The sequence below is a fragment of the Cucurbita pepo genome, chromosome LG16 (assembly GCF_002806865.2).
Source record: "Cucurbita pepo subsp. pepo cultivar mu-cu-16 chromosome LG16, ASM280686v2, whole genome shotgun sequence".
NCBI lineage: Eukaryota > Viridiplantae > Streptophyta > Magnoliopsida > Cucurbitales > Cucurbitaceae > Cucurbita > Cucurbita pepo.
In genome coordinates this window covers 1,230,689-1,248,822 of record NC_036653.1, presented here as the reverse complement: position 1 = coordinate 1,248,822, position 18,134 = coordinate 1,230,689, and the positions used below count along the sequence as shown (strand labels likewise).

Genomic DNA, 18,134 nt, shown 5'->3' with positions numbered 1-18,134 from the left:
GCTTCAAACGTCATTAGATGTGCAAACACATCATCAAGCCTGAGGGCTTCACTCTTGGTAGTCATTGAAGTGACGAAGGGATCATAGTCAGGGCCAAGACCAGTGAGAAGATACGCGATCACATCATCATCTTGCAAGGCAGAGCTCAACACGAATCTGAATAGTGCGTGCACGAGTTGACGACGAAAACATCCGTTGCAGGGTATTCCACGCCTCCTTGGACGTAGTAGCGGCAACCACATCGTGAAGAATCTCCTCAGACATGGAGGAGAGAAGGCCGCTAAGGACCTGTTGATCCTAATCATACCACTGATTATAGGCCGGATTAGAGACTAGGTCAACATCAGCAGAATTTGAGGAAGGGACCAGCTTGGCAGGTGCGACATTGGTGCCATTGAGGTAGCCCATAAGCTTCGTACTCCGTAGGTAGGGGAGGAGCTAGGCGCGTCATATGATGAAGTTGTTTTTGGTTAGACGAATTGTGACAGCATGGTGTAGAGGGATTGGGCCAAAGGTCGCCATGGTAGTTGAGACGGTGTTGGAGATGGTGGATGGAGAGGAGGAAGAAGATATGATAGACATTTAAAAAATAAACCTTGGCTTTGATACCATGTTAGGTTGAATGGCACAATGACCTAGGGTCACGACCTCATGTATTTACAGATGTGTATAATGAACATTATATTCTAAATCATAGATTTGGTAACAAACCAGTAAATCATAGATCTGGTTACAAAACCATAAAATCATAGATTTGGTAACAAACCTGTAAATCATAGATTTGGTAACAAACTAGTATATCACTAGATTATCTTACTATATACATATATGATCTATTCTACGTTTAACACCATGAACTCATATAGGTTGACTTAGATTTCAAGAGATGAGTTTGAACTATCCCCGAATAAATTAGCAACTCTTTTAAATTTTTGATAAGTTGTTATTGGAAGAAATTTGTAGTTTTGCGAAGGAAGCTAGAGTTGGGATCAAAAGTTTGAGTTCCCGCTTAAGTTAAAAACTGTATGGTTTCTATTTTTGGATCAACTTTGAGCACATTTATTTCTTATTGTAGTTGATTAAAAATTACAAGAAAATCTCTTTAAATATATGAATTAAAACTCTCCAACTTTGATGTAACAATCAAGTTAATTCGTCGAGCTACCTGGTAAAAGCTATGAAAAAAAGAAAAAAAAAAATAGAGAGAAATGTGTAAGACGATGAATGGACGATCATAAGTGGCAAGGATTATGACATGTATCGGGTGCTAGTGAAGCCACACATCATATTGAGAAAAACGGGGAAGAAATTTCTATTTCCACTTTAGTCTGGATTCAAAGGTGCATGGGGTTGCACGAGAACTCGACCCAACTGATGAACCTAACCCGCGCATATGCACGAGTTTGCTTCTTCTACTTGCGTGTGAGGGGCATAAGAGTTCCATGTACGAATGACAGACACAATGCTTGAAGATCAAGGAACCGATGTTAAGTTAGTTGCATTTCATCTTATTTTATAGTCCTATGTTAGATTATGACAATGTTTTGTTTCCTAGTTTTCTTGATTAGGACAATGAGCTTTCGAAAGAAAAATGCCTTTAGGTGACTAGATCAAAGACCATTTGCCTTTTCTTTTCTACCAAAATTCTCTTTATTTATTTATTTATTATTATTATTATTATTTTTTTAATTGTGATACTCAAGAAAAAGAGGTACATGAATCAACTAAGATCACGTTCAAATAACAGCAATCTTAAGAACAGAATGTCTAAGAAAGGTTTAAAAGAATTAAAAGTTAGTGGCAATACCAACAAAGGTGCACCTTCATTTTGAGTGATTCAGTCATAAGAACTCCAAAGTTAATTGTGGTTTCTTTGGAGCTATACTATGTTGGGTGACCTTTGAAGAATTTTTTCGAGATACATGCAAGTGAGGTTAAAGCATGCTGAAAAACTTTTCTTGGTCTTTGGGGATATAATTTATTCATGTGACCATATTGCATTGACGTGAGTCATACATTTTTATAATAAGATCTCTCAAACTAGTTTCGAATTTAATTATTAGTAGATTATAGAATACTATAGGTTAATTGCATTTTCATCTATTAGAATATAGGTTAGTATAGGACATTTTACTTTATGTTATTTATTTATTTATTTTGTAATGTTTTATTTTAAGGCCTTAAGTGAAGCATACAAGACTAAGGTTAATTTTATTATAAAGTTTCACTTGAATTATTTTCGCATTAAATATTCATGATTTGTATATAGCAGCAACTTTAGATTAAATATAAAATTTAAGGTCATTACATCAGAAATATTTTTTAGATTTAAAAAAAAAAATGATGGGCATAATTGAAACTTTTGAAAGTTTAGGTATATANTTATAGAATACTATAGGTTAATTGCATTTTCATCTATTAGAATATAGGTTAGTATAGGACATTTTACTTTATGTTATTTATTTATTTATTTTGTAATGTTTTATTTTAAGGCATTAAGTGAAGCATACAAGACTAAGGTTAATTTTATTATAAAGTTTCAATTGAATTATTTTCGCATTAAATATCCATGATTTGTATATAGCAGCGACTTTAAGTTAAGTATAAAATTTAAGGTCATTACATCAAAGATATTTTTGAGATTAAAAAAAAAAANCCTTCACGAGTTATTCATAATTACAACGGAGTCAGATGTGCATTTCTCCTCTAATTACATATTTTACCATTAATACCACTTGTTCTCTTATAAACAATTAAATTATGAACTAACCCTAAACAAAAATTCCTTTTGAGTAGGGAGCTCCATTGTTTAAGTCATAAAATCAACCATGAAACTACTCATCTAATTTTCCTATACCGAAAGAAGTGAATTTTNTAGGTATATATTTTAGGTAAGTGACCATTTATTAGCATGGGAATTCAGTCACCTATATGTTTTAAATTAAAATGACATAAAATTAATTAAGTAAAATCTTTAATTAATAAATGTTCCTTTATAGTTGTCACTCCACTATAGACATATAGTTGAACTTTTATACATTTTAGAACAAGTTCTATCCATGAATATAGTTACTATTGGTAGGGGTGCACATGGTTCGAGTGGGTTGAGGGATTTATTTGAACCAACCCAAAAGTTCGAGTTGGTTGGATTGGTAACCCAACCCAACCTGAAAATTTTTACAACCCAACCCAATTCAACCATCTATTTTCAGGTTGTTCCAAACTAAGAACAGACAAGAAGTGGAGAAATAACCTACTGTCGAGCGGAGAAGTTCGAAGAGAAACACAGAGTGTAGAAGTTTGACGGAAATGGAACGGAAAGGCGAGCAGAGAGACAGTCGATGACGACGTCGAGTGGAGAAATGGGAGCTGAGAAGAGAGTCTGATGGAGAATAAAGAGGTGACCAGTGAGCTAGATTGACATCCGAGATGAGAATGACGTCAACAGAGAAGATGAACGCTGTGAGATGAGAATGATGAAGATGAGCGAACCACAATCAGATTGATGAAGAGAGAGAGAAAGTATGCACCTAGAAGGAGAGAGAGAAAGTCTACCCGTTGAAGGAGAGAGAGACAATTAAAATAATTTATCGTATCCAAGAAGAGGGGGAAAGTCTGCACCTTGAATAGTACATGTGCGGCACGTGGCGGGGGTGTTGTTTGATGGGCGGGATGCGTGGGTTTGGGCCTTTTTTATGGTTTTTGGGTTAGGTCGGATTGTCCCAATAATTTAAAATTTGAACCTGAACCCAACCCGAAACGGATCGAGTTCCAAAAAATGAACCCAACCTGAATCCGAAGTCCTTTTAAACCCAACCCAACCCTTATAATTCGAGTTGGGTTCTTGGATTGACGAGTTAGGTGTACACCCCTAATTATAGGTAAGTCGATCATTCACGAATGGTTCATAACTACAACTGAGTCAGAAGTGCATTTCTCCTCTAATTACATATTTCACCATTAATACCACTTGTTCTCTTATAAACAATTAAATTATGAACCAACCCTAAACAAAAATCCCTTTTGAGTAGGGAGCTCCATTGTTTAAGTCATAAAATCAACAACGGAACTACTCATCTAATTTTCCTATACCGAAAGAAGTGAATTTTATCTTGTAACGAATGAATTCCATTTTAAATGTATTTTCTTTTAAAATCAATATATTGATAAGAAGGAAGTATATATGGACAATCATTATATTATTTTAAGATAACAATCAGTCATCTAGCTCTATTTGTAATCTATTTAATGTATATAATAATCCTCGATATTAATAGAGAATTCGATTTTTTGATATGGAGTCTATAATAATTATTTACCAATTATAAGTTCAACAATGATCATGANAAGTATTTTCTTTTAAAAGCAATATATTGATAAGAAGGAAGTATATATGGACAATCATTATAATATTTTAAGATAACAATCAGTCATGTAGCTCTATTTGTAATCTATTTAATGTATATAATAATCCTCAATATTAATGGAGAATTCGATTTTTTGATATGGAGTCATTTCAAAGGATATAATAATTATTTACCAATTATAAGTTCAACAATGATCATGATTTTATGCTTTTATTATTCAACAATATAATGACAACAAAGTAAGAAAAAAAAACCCACATAAATATAGCATTTTTATATAATAAATATACCACGTTGCAAAATGTTGAATTAAAAAAAAAAAAAAAACATTACATATGAACGTGAAGAGTGGATTTTGATTTTCTATCTAGTAATTATTGAAAAAAAAAAAAAAAACAAAGTTCAACAAGACAATCTTCATTAGTGGATCTGTTACGGTAAGTCTTTTCATCAAACGAGCCTCTTTTGATCTTGACTCTTCTTTTATCCGTCTTATCGTTAAAGTAGTTGGTATTGCAAGAACGTCTAATCCAACCATTGTTTGATGGTCTAGAAATTACAAACATCATGTTTCGAAACAAGAGTTTATTCGATCATTCAAGATTGAGTAACATCTTACTTCTTGAGTTCACGACCCCACTATTTAATACGAAGCTTTATAGAAAACTAGGGTGATAAAAATTAGGGATAATGGTATCAAAGTTGATATGTTGTTAAATTTAAGGGTAATATGTATGTCTTCGTTCTAATCTTGGTGTATATCGTCTTTTTACCAACTTAGTCATGCATTTGAAGTTTGTGTACTATTACATATAAATTAACAAGGTAATCAGCCTAGTCCTAATAGTCTCACAACGCAAATGTGACACAGGAGGNTAGAAATATAGTGTTTTGAATGAGTGAACCACCTCTGAACCCAGAGTGGATTTATGGGCACCAAAAGAACAGCTCAAAACTTCGAGATCTCCGTAGAAGCTTAGATAACTGTAGAATTGGGCCTAAACAGTAACAACCTAAGTCCACCGCTAACAGATATTGTCCTCTTTAGGTTTTCTCTTTTGAGCTTCCCTTCAAGGTTTTAAGATATGTCTCCTAGAGAGAGGTNGGGAGTGACCACTTGATCGACTAGGGAGAAGTAGGAGACCCCTTGATCGCACCTACATAGTAAATGTAAGGAAGCATTAAGTGCTTCTAAGTCTTGCAAGGTATGCAAGTACGGATGTTGTAACACCGGAGTCCCGACGAAAAATTAATTACTCGATTTTTTAATTTAAGTTTAAACTTTCAAGATTATTATTATTATTATTATTATTTTAAGTTTTAGAGGAGGGATTTGAAGATGACTTAAAAAGGAAAATGATTAGAAAAATCCTAGAAACTCACAAAAAAAAAAAAAAAAAAAAAAAAAAAAAAAAAAAAAAAAAAAAAAAAAAAAAAAAAAAAAAAAAAAAAAAAAAANTCAACCTCATAGGGGTAAAAAAGTCATTTTCCCGCTTAGTAGTTAACGGGTACCGTCTTGACTAATTAGTGAAGAAAAAGAAAACAAAAGCAAAAAAAGAAAGAAAGAGGTAACGGTTGAAGACCTCCTCATGGCACCTAAAGTTTGATTCTTGTACGAGTTCCTTCACAAAACCTTCTCAAAACTTTGTGGAGATCAAGCCTCGATACAATCATTCAAAGCCATAAAAAATTAAGGAAGAATGAGAGGTAAGATTTCTTAGATTTTGTTCTCAATTTTTCTCTAGATTCGGGAGATTCGAGAGATTTACGGAGAGTTTAGAATTTAAACTTTTTATATGTTGTTTTTGGAGAGATTTCAAATAAGGTTCATGATGGAAGCCAAAGTTTAACCGGACCAGTTGAAGTTCGACAAACCTTTTTTAAGAACATGGTTTGTCGTGTTGATTTTCCTCTATAATGGATTAAAAGTTACTCGAAAATATTCTTAGAACTACAACCTTTGTTCCAAGTTGATTAATCTCGTAAGAGAGTTTAATAAAATTTAAAGAAATTAAAAAAAAGAATTGATAAGTTGATCAAAATCTAGAATAATAAAATAAAATAATAATAATAATAATAAAATAAAAAAAAAATAAAATAAAAAAAGGTGCATCCGCAAGAAGGAGAACTTGTGTCCGCAAAGAGTGGGGACAATTGTTGACCAGCCAACAAAGGAGCATGTCAAGCCCAAAAAATGACATGTGTTGCACAAGGAATGGAGCGACACATTGAACGTTAGGTGGTGACGCATGTCAAGAAGATTCAACCCGATCCATATTTGACGGACACTCTATAAAGATCTCCTTTGTGACTGCACAACTCTCAAATGTTCTTTCACCTCGACCGACAACCTGTGAACACCTGAAAAAAAAAAAAAGGAAAATAGGGATGAGTATAAAATTTATATTTAGTAAGTCACCTATTTGTACGAACTTTTCGCGTTCTAGGCTTAAAAAATTTCCATGGACTTCTCATTGGCCCTCAGACGTTTAACTTTGGTCTTTTCCCCTTTGAGCTATTTTGGTTATACTTTCTTTCATTTAAAACCATGAGAGTTCCTTATTCAAAGTAACCTCTATGGCCCGCTGGAAGTATCGACAACTAACCTTCCACAAATGATGTTTAGACCAGTAGATGTTGTAATTTCCTAATAGATATTATGAGGTATCGACTCAATCTAGGATACCATACATTCACTACAATGGCTATGCAAGCTCACAAAGTCTATGAACATGAAAGTAGTTCCCGTTAGAGAGAAAATTTATTGTCTATTGAATGAGTGAACCACCTCTGAACCCAGAGTAGATTTATGGGCACCAAAAGAACAGCTCTAAACTTCGAGATCTCCGTAGAAGCTTAGATAACTGTAGAATTGGGCCTAAACAGTAACAACCTAAGTCCACCGCTAATAGATATTGTGCTCTTTAGGTTTTCTCTTTTGGGCTTCCCTTCAAGGTTTTAAGATATGTCTCCTAGAGAGAGGTTTCCACAATCTTATAAAGGGTGTTTCGTTCTCCTCTCTAACCGATGTGGGATTTCACAATCCACCCCCTATGGGGCACAACGTCCTCGCTGGCACTTGTTCCCTTCTCTAATCGATGTGAGACCCCCAAAATCCACCATCTTTGGGGTCCAGTGTCCATGCTGGCACACCGCCTCATGTCCACCGCTAGCGGATATTGTCCTCTTTGGACTATCCCTTTCGGGCTTCCCTTCAAGATTTTAAAACACGTCTGCTAGGGAGAGGTTTTCACACCCTTATAAAGGTGTTTCGTTCTCCTCCCCAATCGATGTGGGATCTCACACAAACTTCGTAGAGCCTAGAGAAAAACCTATGGTAACATACTAGAGATTCGATGCAATGAGAGCATATAAGTATGTTTCTTATTGAGTATTTTTGTACCTCACCCCGTTCTTCGTTTTTTTTTCGGTGTTCGCTGACTGACAGTCGAGATAAGGAAGCATTTGGAAGTTGTGCGGGCATAGAGGAGGTCATCCCAGGGCGTTAGTCACCTATGTATGTTGTATTGTAAATTGTCATAAGTTTTGATTTCAACTCAGTTATCAACTTGGAGATCTTATGACAAGGTGAAGATGGTTGTAAATTGTCATAAGTTTTGATTAGATTTGGTTTGGTTATTTGGATGAGATTTGATTTGGTTATTTGAATTAGATTTAGTCATAACAGATTTAATTATATATCGGGATTTGATATCGGAATTTGATATCCGGATTTGGGAGAGTTTTGTGTGTCACATTGTATTTGTTGAGTGACATATTGGTGAGAGTCTTTGTAGTGTGATAATGAGCTATTCACTTTTAAGACTTTGTTTATTAGTGATTGGTTGCTACCCATGGATGTAGGGGAACTTCTTCTCTCTGAACTACGTAAATATCTTGGTGTCTCTTTGTGTAATTCTGTTCATTAGTGTTGTGAGTACATTTGTTCCGCTTTTGGCGCACAACATGTTGGTTCTTTTGTATTTGTTTGAAATATGTATCTCGATCCTTTTCTCCATTTGTAATAAACTTGAACAACACTAACTTAAATTAGGGTAGCACAACTTCGTTTTTTTTTTTTCATGAATTAGATATTTAAAAAGTTCCTAGATTATTTTGTAGTAGTGCATATTTTAATCAAGTTTTAAAAGGAGCAATGAAATAAGCCCTCGAGGTAGTTTGGTGTTCCTATATTGTGTGCTTTATACCAATGTCTCAAAGTATGAGTCTTGGATGAATAAAAAGTTGTAAGTTGCCTTTATTTGACAAGATACTTTAGAAAGTTTGTTGAAATGTTTCGAGTTTGACTCACCACTCACGAGTATTACTTACACTTCCAACAAAGATTGGGATAAGTGCTTTCAAGATTTAAGGAATTTGTTGACTCTAGCCCTAATAGTAAGATGCTCCTGAATATATGTGAATGTTAGTAAATGGTAATGACGTCCTGAAAAAATGATTAGATAATATGAGGAGGTTAGTGCCCTACCTCATATAGTTAAGTAATATGAGAAGGCCAGTGTTCTACCTTATGTTTACTAAAGGAATATGAATTGGTTCAAACTACCAATGATGTCGTGCAAAACATCAATGATCAAGATGCATACAACTCAAAGTAGACAGAAAAGTAGGAACCTTGAGTTTGAGGTAGGTGACAAGATATTCTTGAAGATGGCTCTGATGAAAGACGTCTTGAGGTTTAGATAGAAGATCAAGTTGAGTCCACACTTCATCGAACCTTCGACATTCTAAATCGGATTGAGATAGTGGCATATTGATTAGCCCTGCCATCATCCCTCTCTACGGTACATAACGTGTCCTACGTGTCGATGTTTCACAAGTATTTGATCAACCTGACATAGTGATAGATTACAAATAGACAAGAACCTAAATGATGAAAAAAAGACAAATAAGATTAGTAGATGGAGTCATTTCAAAAGATATAATTCTTTCGGAATTATTAGCACTAGAAATAGTAATTCACAATAATGAAAAAGATGATGGAGTCATTTCAAAGGATATATTATGATTTAAAAACGTTTTTAAAGTTCAACAATGATGATGATTTTATGCCCAAATTGTTCAACAATCCAATGACAATAAAGTAAGAAGGAAGGCAGACATAAATATTGCGTTTTTTTTTATTGATAAATATAGTAAGTGTTTATTTTTCTTAGTAATTATAGCAAGTTGCATAATCTTGAATTAAAAAAAAAAAAAAAAACTAATATTGAAGAACAAAATAGTGTTTGGTTCATCTATATATTAACCAACAAAGTTTGAGTTCATCAAAAACATCATCTTTATTCTTCTCTTTAATGGCTCTTCACCCGTTTCTCACTTCTTTTACAACGGATCATTTCATGAAACGGGTCTATTTTGATCTCAACTCTTCATTTATCCCTCTTACTGTAAAAGTAAATTGCGTTGCAATCGTGTCAAATCAAACTATTATACGACGATCTGGAAATTACCAGCCTCCTATTTGGAAACATGAGTACATTCAATCATTAAATAGTGAATTTAAGGTATGATTGATAGAAATATTGAAATTGGTTGTTTACTTTGTTTCTTTACATTTAATGTTAAAAAGAGTTAACAATTATTTGTGGATATGTATATTGTGTTCAGGGAGAAATATATGTAGAACGCTTCAATGAGCTAAAGAAAGAGGTAGATGTGATGATAAACCAAATAATAGACGATCCTCTAAAGAATCTCGAGCTGATCGATACCTTACAACGACTTGGAATTTCATACCATTTTGAGAATGAGATCAATGATTTGTTGAAAAGAACATATGAGAAGAGCTATGAAAGTGATGATTGGAAAAAGAATAATCTATATGCAACCTCACTTGAATTTAGAATTCTAAGACAACATGGACTCAGTGTTTCACAAGGTATTAACTAACTGAGTATTCCCTTTTTATGTCAATATCAAATCTAATGACACGTGAAAATGTTAACTTGAAAATTTAATACTCCGATTATTTTGCATTAGACAATGCATATTATCTAATTTAACGACATTTTATTTTAATGACAGAGGTTTTCAATAACTTCAAGGATGAGACGAAATTTTTTAGCAAACAACTCTACGAGGATTTAAATGGAATATTATCTTTGTATGAAGCTTCATTTTTATGTACAGAAGGGGAGAACATTTTAGAGACAGCAAAACATTTTACAATAAACTATTTGGAAAATTATATGAGATCTTGCAAGGATGAATATGAAGCATCCATTATTAGACATGCGTTGGAGCTTCCCATACATTGGCGACTTTCAAGATTGGATACAAGATGGTTCATTGATATCTACGAGAGAAAAGAGGATATGAACCCTATTCTTCTCGAACTTGCTAAATTAGATTTCAATCGAGTGCAATCTATCCACCAAGAAGATCTAAAATACGCATCAAGGTATGACTATTAATAATTGTTTGTGGTTTTTTTTTTTAAAAAAAAAAAAAAGAAAAGATAATGGTCAAAGTCAACCTCATAGGGGTAAAAAAGTCATTTTCCCGCTTAGTAGTTAACGGGTACCGTCTTGACTAATTAGTGAAGAAAAAGAAAACAAAAGCAAAAAAAGAAAGAAAGAGGTAACGGTTGAAGACCTCCTCATGGCACCTAAAGTTTGATTCTTGTACGAGTTCCTTCACAAAACCTTCTCAAAACTTTGTGGAGATCAAGCCTCGATACAATCATTCAAAGCCATAAAAAATTAAGGAAGAATGAGAGGTAAGATTTCTTAGATTTTGTTCTCAATTTTTCTCTAGATTCGGGAGATTCGAGAGATTTACGGAGAGTTTAGAATTTAAACTTTTTATATGTTGTTTTTGGAGAGATTTCAAATAAGGTTCATGATGGAAGCCAAAGTTTAACCGGACCAGTTGAAGTTCGACAAACCTTTTTTAAGAACATGGTTTGTCGTGTTGATTTTCCTCTATAATGGATTAAAAGTTACTCGAAAATATTCTTAGAACTACAACCTTTGTTCCAAGTTGATTAATCTCGTAAGAGAGTTTAATAAAATTTAAAGAAATTAAAAAAAAGAATTGATAAGTTGATCAAAATCTAGAATAATAAAATAAAATAATAATAATAATAATAAAATAAAAAAAAAATAAAATAAAAAAAGGTGCATCCGCAAGAAGGAGAACTTGTGTCCGCAAAGAGTGGGGACAATTGTTGACCAGCCAACAAAGGAGCATGTCAAGCCCAAAAAATGACATGTGTTGCACAAGGAATGGAGCGACACATTGAACGTTAGGTGGTGACGCATGTCAAGAAGATTCAACCCGATCCATATTTGACGGACACTCTATAAAGATCTCCTTTGTGACTGCACAACTCTCAAATGTTCTTTCACCTCGACCGACAACCTGTGAACACCTGAAAAAAAAAAAAAGGAAAATAGGGATGAGTATAAAATTTATATTTAGTAAGTCACCTATTTGTACGAACTTTTCGCGTTCTAGGCTTAAAAAATTTCCATGGACTTCTCATTGGCCCTCAGACGTTTAACTTTGGTCTTTTCCCCTTTGAGCTATTTTGGTTATACTTTCTTTCATTTAAAACCATGAGAGTTCCTTATTCAAAGTAACCTCTATGGCCCGCTGGAAGTATCGACAACTAACCTTCCACAAATGATGTTTAGACCAGTAGATGTTGTAATTTCCTAATAGATATTATGAGGTATCGACTCAATCTAGGATACCATACATTCACTACAATGGCTATGCAAGCTCACAAAGTCTATGAACATGAAAGTAGTTCCCGTTAGAGAGAAAATTTATTGTCTATTGAATGAGTGAACCACCTCTGAACCCAGAGTAGATTTATGGGCACCAAAAGAACAGCTCTAAACTTCGAGATCTCCGTAGAAGCTTAGATAACTGTAGAATTGGGCCTAAACAGTAACAACCTAAGTCCACCGCTAATAGATATTGTGCTCTTTAGGTTTTCTCTTTTGGGCTTCCCTTCAAGGTTTTAAGATATGTCTCCTAGAGAGAGGTTTCCACAATCTTATAAAGGGTGTTTCGTTCTCCTCTCTAACCGATGTGGGATTTCACAATCCACCCCCTATGGGGCACAACGTCCTCGCTGGCACTTGTTCCCTTCTCTAATCGATGTGAGACCCCCAAAATCCACCATCTTTGGGGTCCAGTGTCCATGCTGGCACACCGCCTCATGTCCACCGCTAGCGGATATTGTCCTCTTTGGACTATCCCTTTCGGGCTTCCCTTCAAGATTTTAAAACACGTCTGCTAGGGAGAGGTTTTCACACCCTTATAAAGGTGTTTCGTTCTCCTCCCCAATCGATGTGGGATCTCACACAAACTTCGTAGAGCCTAGAGAAAAACCTATGGTAACATACTAGAGATTCGATGCAATGAGAGCATATAAGTATGTTTCTTATTGAGTATTTTTGTACCTCACCCCGTTCTTCGTTTTTTTTTCGGTGTTCGCTGACTGACAGTCGAGATAGGGAAGCATTTGGAAGTTGTGCGGGCATAGAGGAGGTCATCCCAGGGCGTTAGTCATCTATGTATGTTGTATTGTAAATTGTCATAAGTTTTGATTTCAACTCAGTTATCAACTTGGAGATCTTATGACAAGGTGAAGATGGTTGTAAATTGTCATAAGTTTTGATTAGATTTGGTTTGGTTATTTGGATGAGATTTGATTTGGTTATTTGAATTAGATTTAGTCATAACAGATTTAATTATATATCGGGATTTGATATCGGAATTTGATATCCGGATTTGGGAGAGTTTTGTGTGTCACATTGTATTTGTTGAGTGACATATTGGTGAGAGTCTTTGTAGTGTGATAATGAGCTATTCACTTTTAAGACTTTGTTTATTAGTGATTGGTTGCTACCCATGGATGTAGGGGAACTTCTTCTCTCTGAACTACGTAAATATCTTGGTGTCTCTTTGTGTAATTCTGTTCATTAGTGTTGTGAGTACATTTGTTCCGCTTTTGGCGCACAACATGTTGGTTCTTTTGTATTTGTTTGAAATATGTATCTCGATCCTTTTCTCCATTTGTAATAAACTTGAACAACACTAACTTAAATTAGGGTAGCACAACTTCGTTTTTTTTTTTTCATGAATTAGATATTTAAAAAGTTCCTAGATTATTTTGTAGTAGTGCATATTTTAATCAAGTTTTAAAAGGAGCAATGAAATAAGCCCTCGAGGTAGTTTGGTGTTCCTATATTGTGTGCTTTATACCAATGTCTCAAAGTATGAGTCTTGGATGAATAAAAAGTTGTAAGTTGCCTTTATTTGACAAGATACTTTAGAAAGTTTGTTGAAATGTTTCGAGTTTGACTCACCACTCACGAGTATTACTTACACTTCCAACAAAGATTGGGATAAGTGCTTTCAAGATTTAAGGAATTTGTTGACTCTAGCCCTAATAGTAAGATGCTCCTGAATATATGTGAATGTTAGTAAATGGTAATGACGTCCTGAAAAAATGATTAGATAATATGAGGAGGTTAGTGCCCTACCTCATATAGTTAAGTAATATGAGAAGGCCAGTGTTCTACCTTATGTTTACTAAAGGAATATGAATTGGTTCAAACTACCAATGATGTCGTGCAAAACATCAATGATCAAGATGCATACAACTCAAAGTAGACAGAAAAGTAGGAACCTTGAGTTTGAGGTAGGTGACAAGATATTCTTGAAGATGGCTCTGATGAAAGACGTCTTGAGGTTTAGATAGAAGATCAAGTTGAGTCCACACTTCATCGAACCTTCGACATTCTAAATCGGATTGAGATAGTGGCATATTGATTAGCCCTGCCATCATCCCTCTCTACGGTACATAACGTGTCCTACGTGTCGATGTTTCACAAGTATTTGATCAACCTGACATAGTGATAGATTACAAATAGACAAGAACCTAAATGATGAAAAAAAGACAAATAAGATTAGTAGATGGAGTCATTTCAAAAGATATAATTCTTTCGGAATTATTAGCACTAGAAATAGTAATTCACAATAATGAAAAAGATGATGGAGTCATTTCAAAGGATATATTATGATTTAAAAACGTTTTTAAAGTTCAACAATGATGATGATTTTATGCCCAAATTGTTCAACAATCCAATGACAATAAAGTAAGAAGGAAGGCAGACATAAATATTGCGTTTTTTTTTATTGATAAATATAGTAAGTGTTTATTTTTCTTAGTAATTATAGCAAGTTGCATAATCTTGAATTAAAAAAAAAAAAAAAAACTAATATTGAAGAACAAAATAGTGTTTGGTTCATCTATATATTAACCAACAAAGTTTGAGTTCATCAAAAACATCATCTTTATTCTTCTCTTTAATGGCTCTTCACCCGTTTCTCACTTCTTTTACAACGGATCATTTCATGAAACGGGTCTATTTTGATCTCAACTCTTCATTTATCCCTCTTACTGTAAAAGTAAATTGCGTTGCAATCGTGTCAAATCAAACTATTATACGACGATCTGGAAATTACCAGCCTCCTATTTGGAAACATGAGTACATTCAATCATTAAATAGTGAATTTAAGGTATGATTGATAGAAATATTGAAATTGGTTGTTTACTTTGTTTCTTTACATTTAATGTTAAAAAGAGTTAACAATTATTTGTGGATATGTATATTGTGTTCAGGGAGAAATATATGTAGAACGCTTCAATGAGCTAAAGAAAGAGGTAGATGTGATGATAAACCAAATAATAGACGATCCTCTAAAGAATCTCGAGCTGATCGATACCTTACAACGACTTGGAATTTCATACCATTTTGAGAATGAGATCAATGATTTGTTGAAAAGAACATATGAGAAGAGCTATGAAAGTGATGATTGGAAAAAGAATAATCTATATGCAACCTCACTTGAATTTAGAATTCTAAGACAACATGGACTCAGTGTTTCACAAGGTATTAACTAACTGAGTATTCCCTTTTTATGTCAATATCAAATCTAATGACACGTGAAAATGTTAACTTGAAAATTTAATACTCCGATTATTTTGCATTAGACAATGCATATTATCTAATTTAACGACATTTTATTTTAATGACAGAGGTTTTCAATAACTTCAAGGATGAGACGAAATTTTTTAGCAAACAACTCTACGAGGATTTAAATGGAATATTATCTTTGTATGAAGCTTCATTTTTATGTACAGAAGGGGAGAACATTTTAGAGACAGCAAAACATTTTACAATAAACTATTTGGAAAATTATATGAGATCTTGCAAGGATGAATATGAAGCATCCATTATTAGACATGCGTTGGAGCTTCCCATACATTGGCGACTTTCAAGATTGGATACAAGATGGTTCATTGATATCTACGAGAGAAAAGAGGATATGAACCCTATTCTTCTCGAACTTGCTAAATTAGATTTCAATCGAGTGCAATCTATCCACCAAGAAGATCTAAAATACGCATCAAGGTATGACTATTAATAATTGTTTGTGGTTTTTTTTTTTTTTTTTTTTTTTTTTTTTTTTTTTTNTTAAATTTAGATTGATAGATTGTTGTAAATTTTAATTATGTCAATTCTTTAATAGTCTATCTCAAGCGTAAGTCAGCTTTAGCATTGAGATTAGCCCTAAAGTCGATTAAACTATGACTCGAGCTTGATACAAGTCCAATCCAAGAGTCGGTTGACCGATCGCTAGGCTTGTCCCAAAAAAAGGAAAGCTTATTGTTGAATCAAGAATTAATATTAATTGAAAAGCAAATAAAATTAGAAAAAATTAAATACAAGACTTTCAATATCATTTTATATCAACAATAATTTAAATACTTATGTTATTATACTGTAGTAAATTTAATTATATTAATATTTTTTATCATATATTTTTGTATATATATATATATGAACAGTTGGTGGAGGAGTACTGGATTTGGCAAAAAGTTGAGCTTTGCAAGAGATAGATTGATGGAAAATTTCTTTTGGACCGTGGGTGTTGGATTTGAACCTGAACTCTCATATTTTAGAAGAATGGGCGTAAAAATTAATGCATTGACCACAAGTATAGATGACGTTTATGATATCTATGGCACATTAGATGAACTCGAACTCTTTACCGATGCTGTAGAGAGGTAAGCAATTGATAAATCTATAACAAAGAATGAAATGTTTAAACTGCTTGTGAACTTCTCTTTGTTTTTCATTGAATATATATATATAAAAGGTAGAAAATAAGCCTCAAAACTTTTGTATGCATAGTCTAGGCCGGTTTTAATCTCAAAATATATTGATACGTAGTTCTCTTTGAAATTATGATTTTAGGTGGGATGTTGGCGCAGTGGATCAACTTCCTGACTATATGAAAATATGTTTTTTTGTTCTTCACAATTCTATAAATGAGATGGCTTTTGACGCACTAAGAGACAAAGGAACTAACGTGATCCAATACCTTAAGAAATTGGTATGAATTTGATTGTAATGTACTTTTAACTTTGCATTTGATTAAGATCAACAAAATTTTTATGTAATTTATTTTATAAAAAATTTAATTTTGCAGTGGATAGATTTGTGTAAAGCTTATATGTTGGAGGCTAGGTGGTATCACTCGAGATATAAACCAACTTTAGAAGAATATCTAGACAATGCGTGGATTTCAATATCAGGACCANTGCTGTAGAGAGGTAAGCAATTGATAAATCTATAACAAAGAATGAAATGTTTAAACTGCTTGTGAACTTCTCTTTGTTTTTCATTGAATATATATATATAAAAGGTAGAAAATAAGCCTCAAAACTTTTGTATGCATAGTCTAGGCCGGTTTTAATCTCAAAATATATTGATACGTAGTTCTCTTTGAAATTATGATTTTAGGTGGGATGTTGGTGCAGTGGATCAACTTCCCGACTATATGAAAATATGTTTTTTTGTTCTCCACAATTCTATAAATGAGATGGCTTTTGACGCACTAAGAGACAAAAGGAACTAACGTGATCCAATACCTCAAGAAATTGGTATGAATTTGACTTTTAACTTTGCATTTGATTAAGATCAACAAAAAATTTTATGTAATTTATTTTATAAAAAATTTAATTTTGCAGTGGGTAGATTTGTGTAAAGCTTATATGTTGGAGGCTAGGTGGTATCACTCGAGATATAAACCAACCTTGGAAGAATATCTAGACAATGCGTGGATTTCAATATCAGGACCAGTTATATTAATTCATGCATATGTTTTCGTGACATCCCCAACGCTCCAAGACATGGAGAGCTTGGTAGAATATGCTGATATAATTCGTTGGTCTTCGACAATTGTGCGACTTGCTGATGATCTAGGAACATCATCGGTATGTGAACAATCAGTCTTGTTATTTTCATTAAAATCATTTTTTCTTATTGAAATAAGTGCAAGTTAAGTATACAAGTAGGTTATCTTTTGCTAACTAACATGATCCTATGATGGATAAACTTCATTCAGGATGAAATAAAAAGAGGTGATATTCCAAAATCAGTACAATGTTACATGAATGACACAGGAGCTTCAGAGAGTAAAGCTCGTGAACATGTTAGGCATTTGATTGATGAGACATGGAAGAAGCTAAATAAGATTGATGTCGAGAACTCTGTCTTCCCTCCTGTGTTCATCAAGATAGCTAAAAATCTTGCTAAAATGGCTCAATGCATCTATCAACATGGAGATGGACATGGTCTAGGACACCAAGAAACAAATGAAGATATAGCGTCTTTACTTATTCGACCTATTTCCATTCGTTCATATAGTGGATAA

The 18,134-nt window shown here is 33.6% G+C and overlaps 1 protein-coding gene and 1 non-coding gene across 2 annotated transcripts; one reads left to right on the top strand and one right to left on the bottom strand.

The window, feature by feature from the left end:
- Positions 1–140, bottom strand: LOC111777926. Its single transcript, XR_002812449.1, has one exon. It is a non-coding gene; the product is annotated as a small nucleolar RNA Z247 (small nucleolar RNA).
- Positions 141–14,720: 14,580 nt separating this feature from the next.
- On the top strand, positions 14,721–18,134 carry LOC111777731 (terpene synthase 10-like). Its single transcript, XM_023657445.1, has 7 exons — positions 14,721–14,930; positions 15,034–15,304; positions 15,451–15,826; positions 16,264–16,482; positions 16,673–16,811; positions 17,449–17,694; positions 17,826–18,134. The coding sequence occupies exons 1-7, from the start codon at positions 14,721–14,723 to the stop codon at positions 18,132–18,134; spliced, it is 1,770 nt and encodes a 589-aa protein (XP_023513213.1).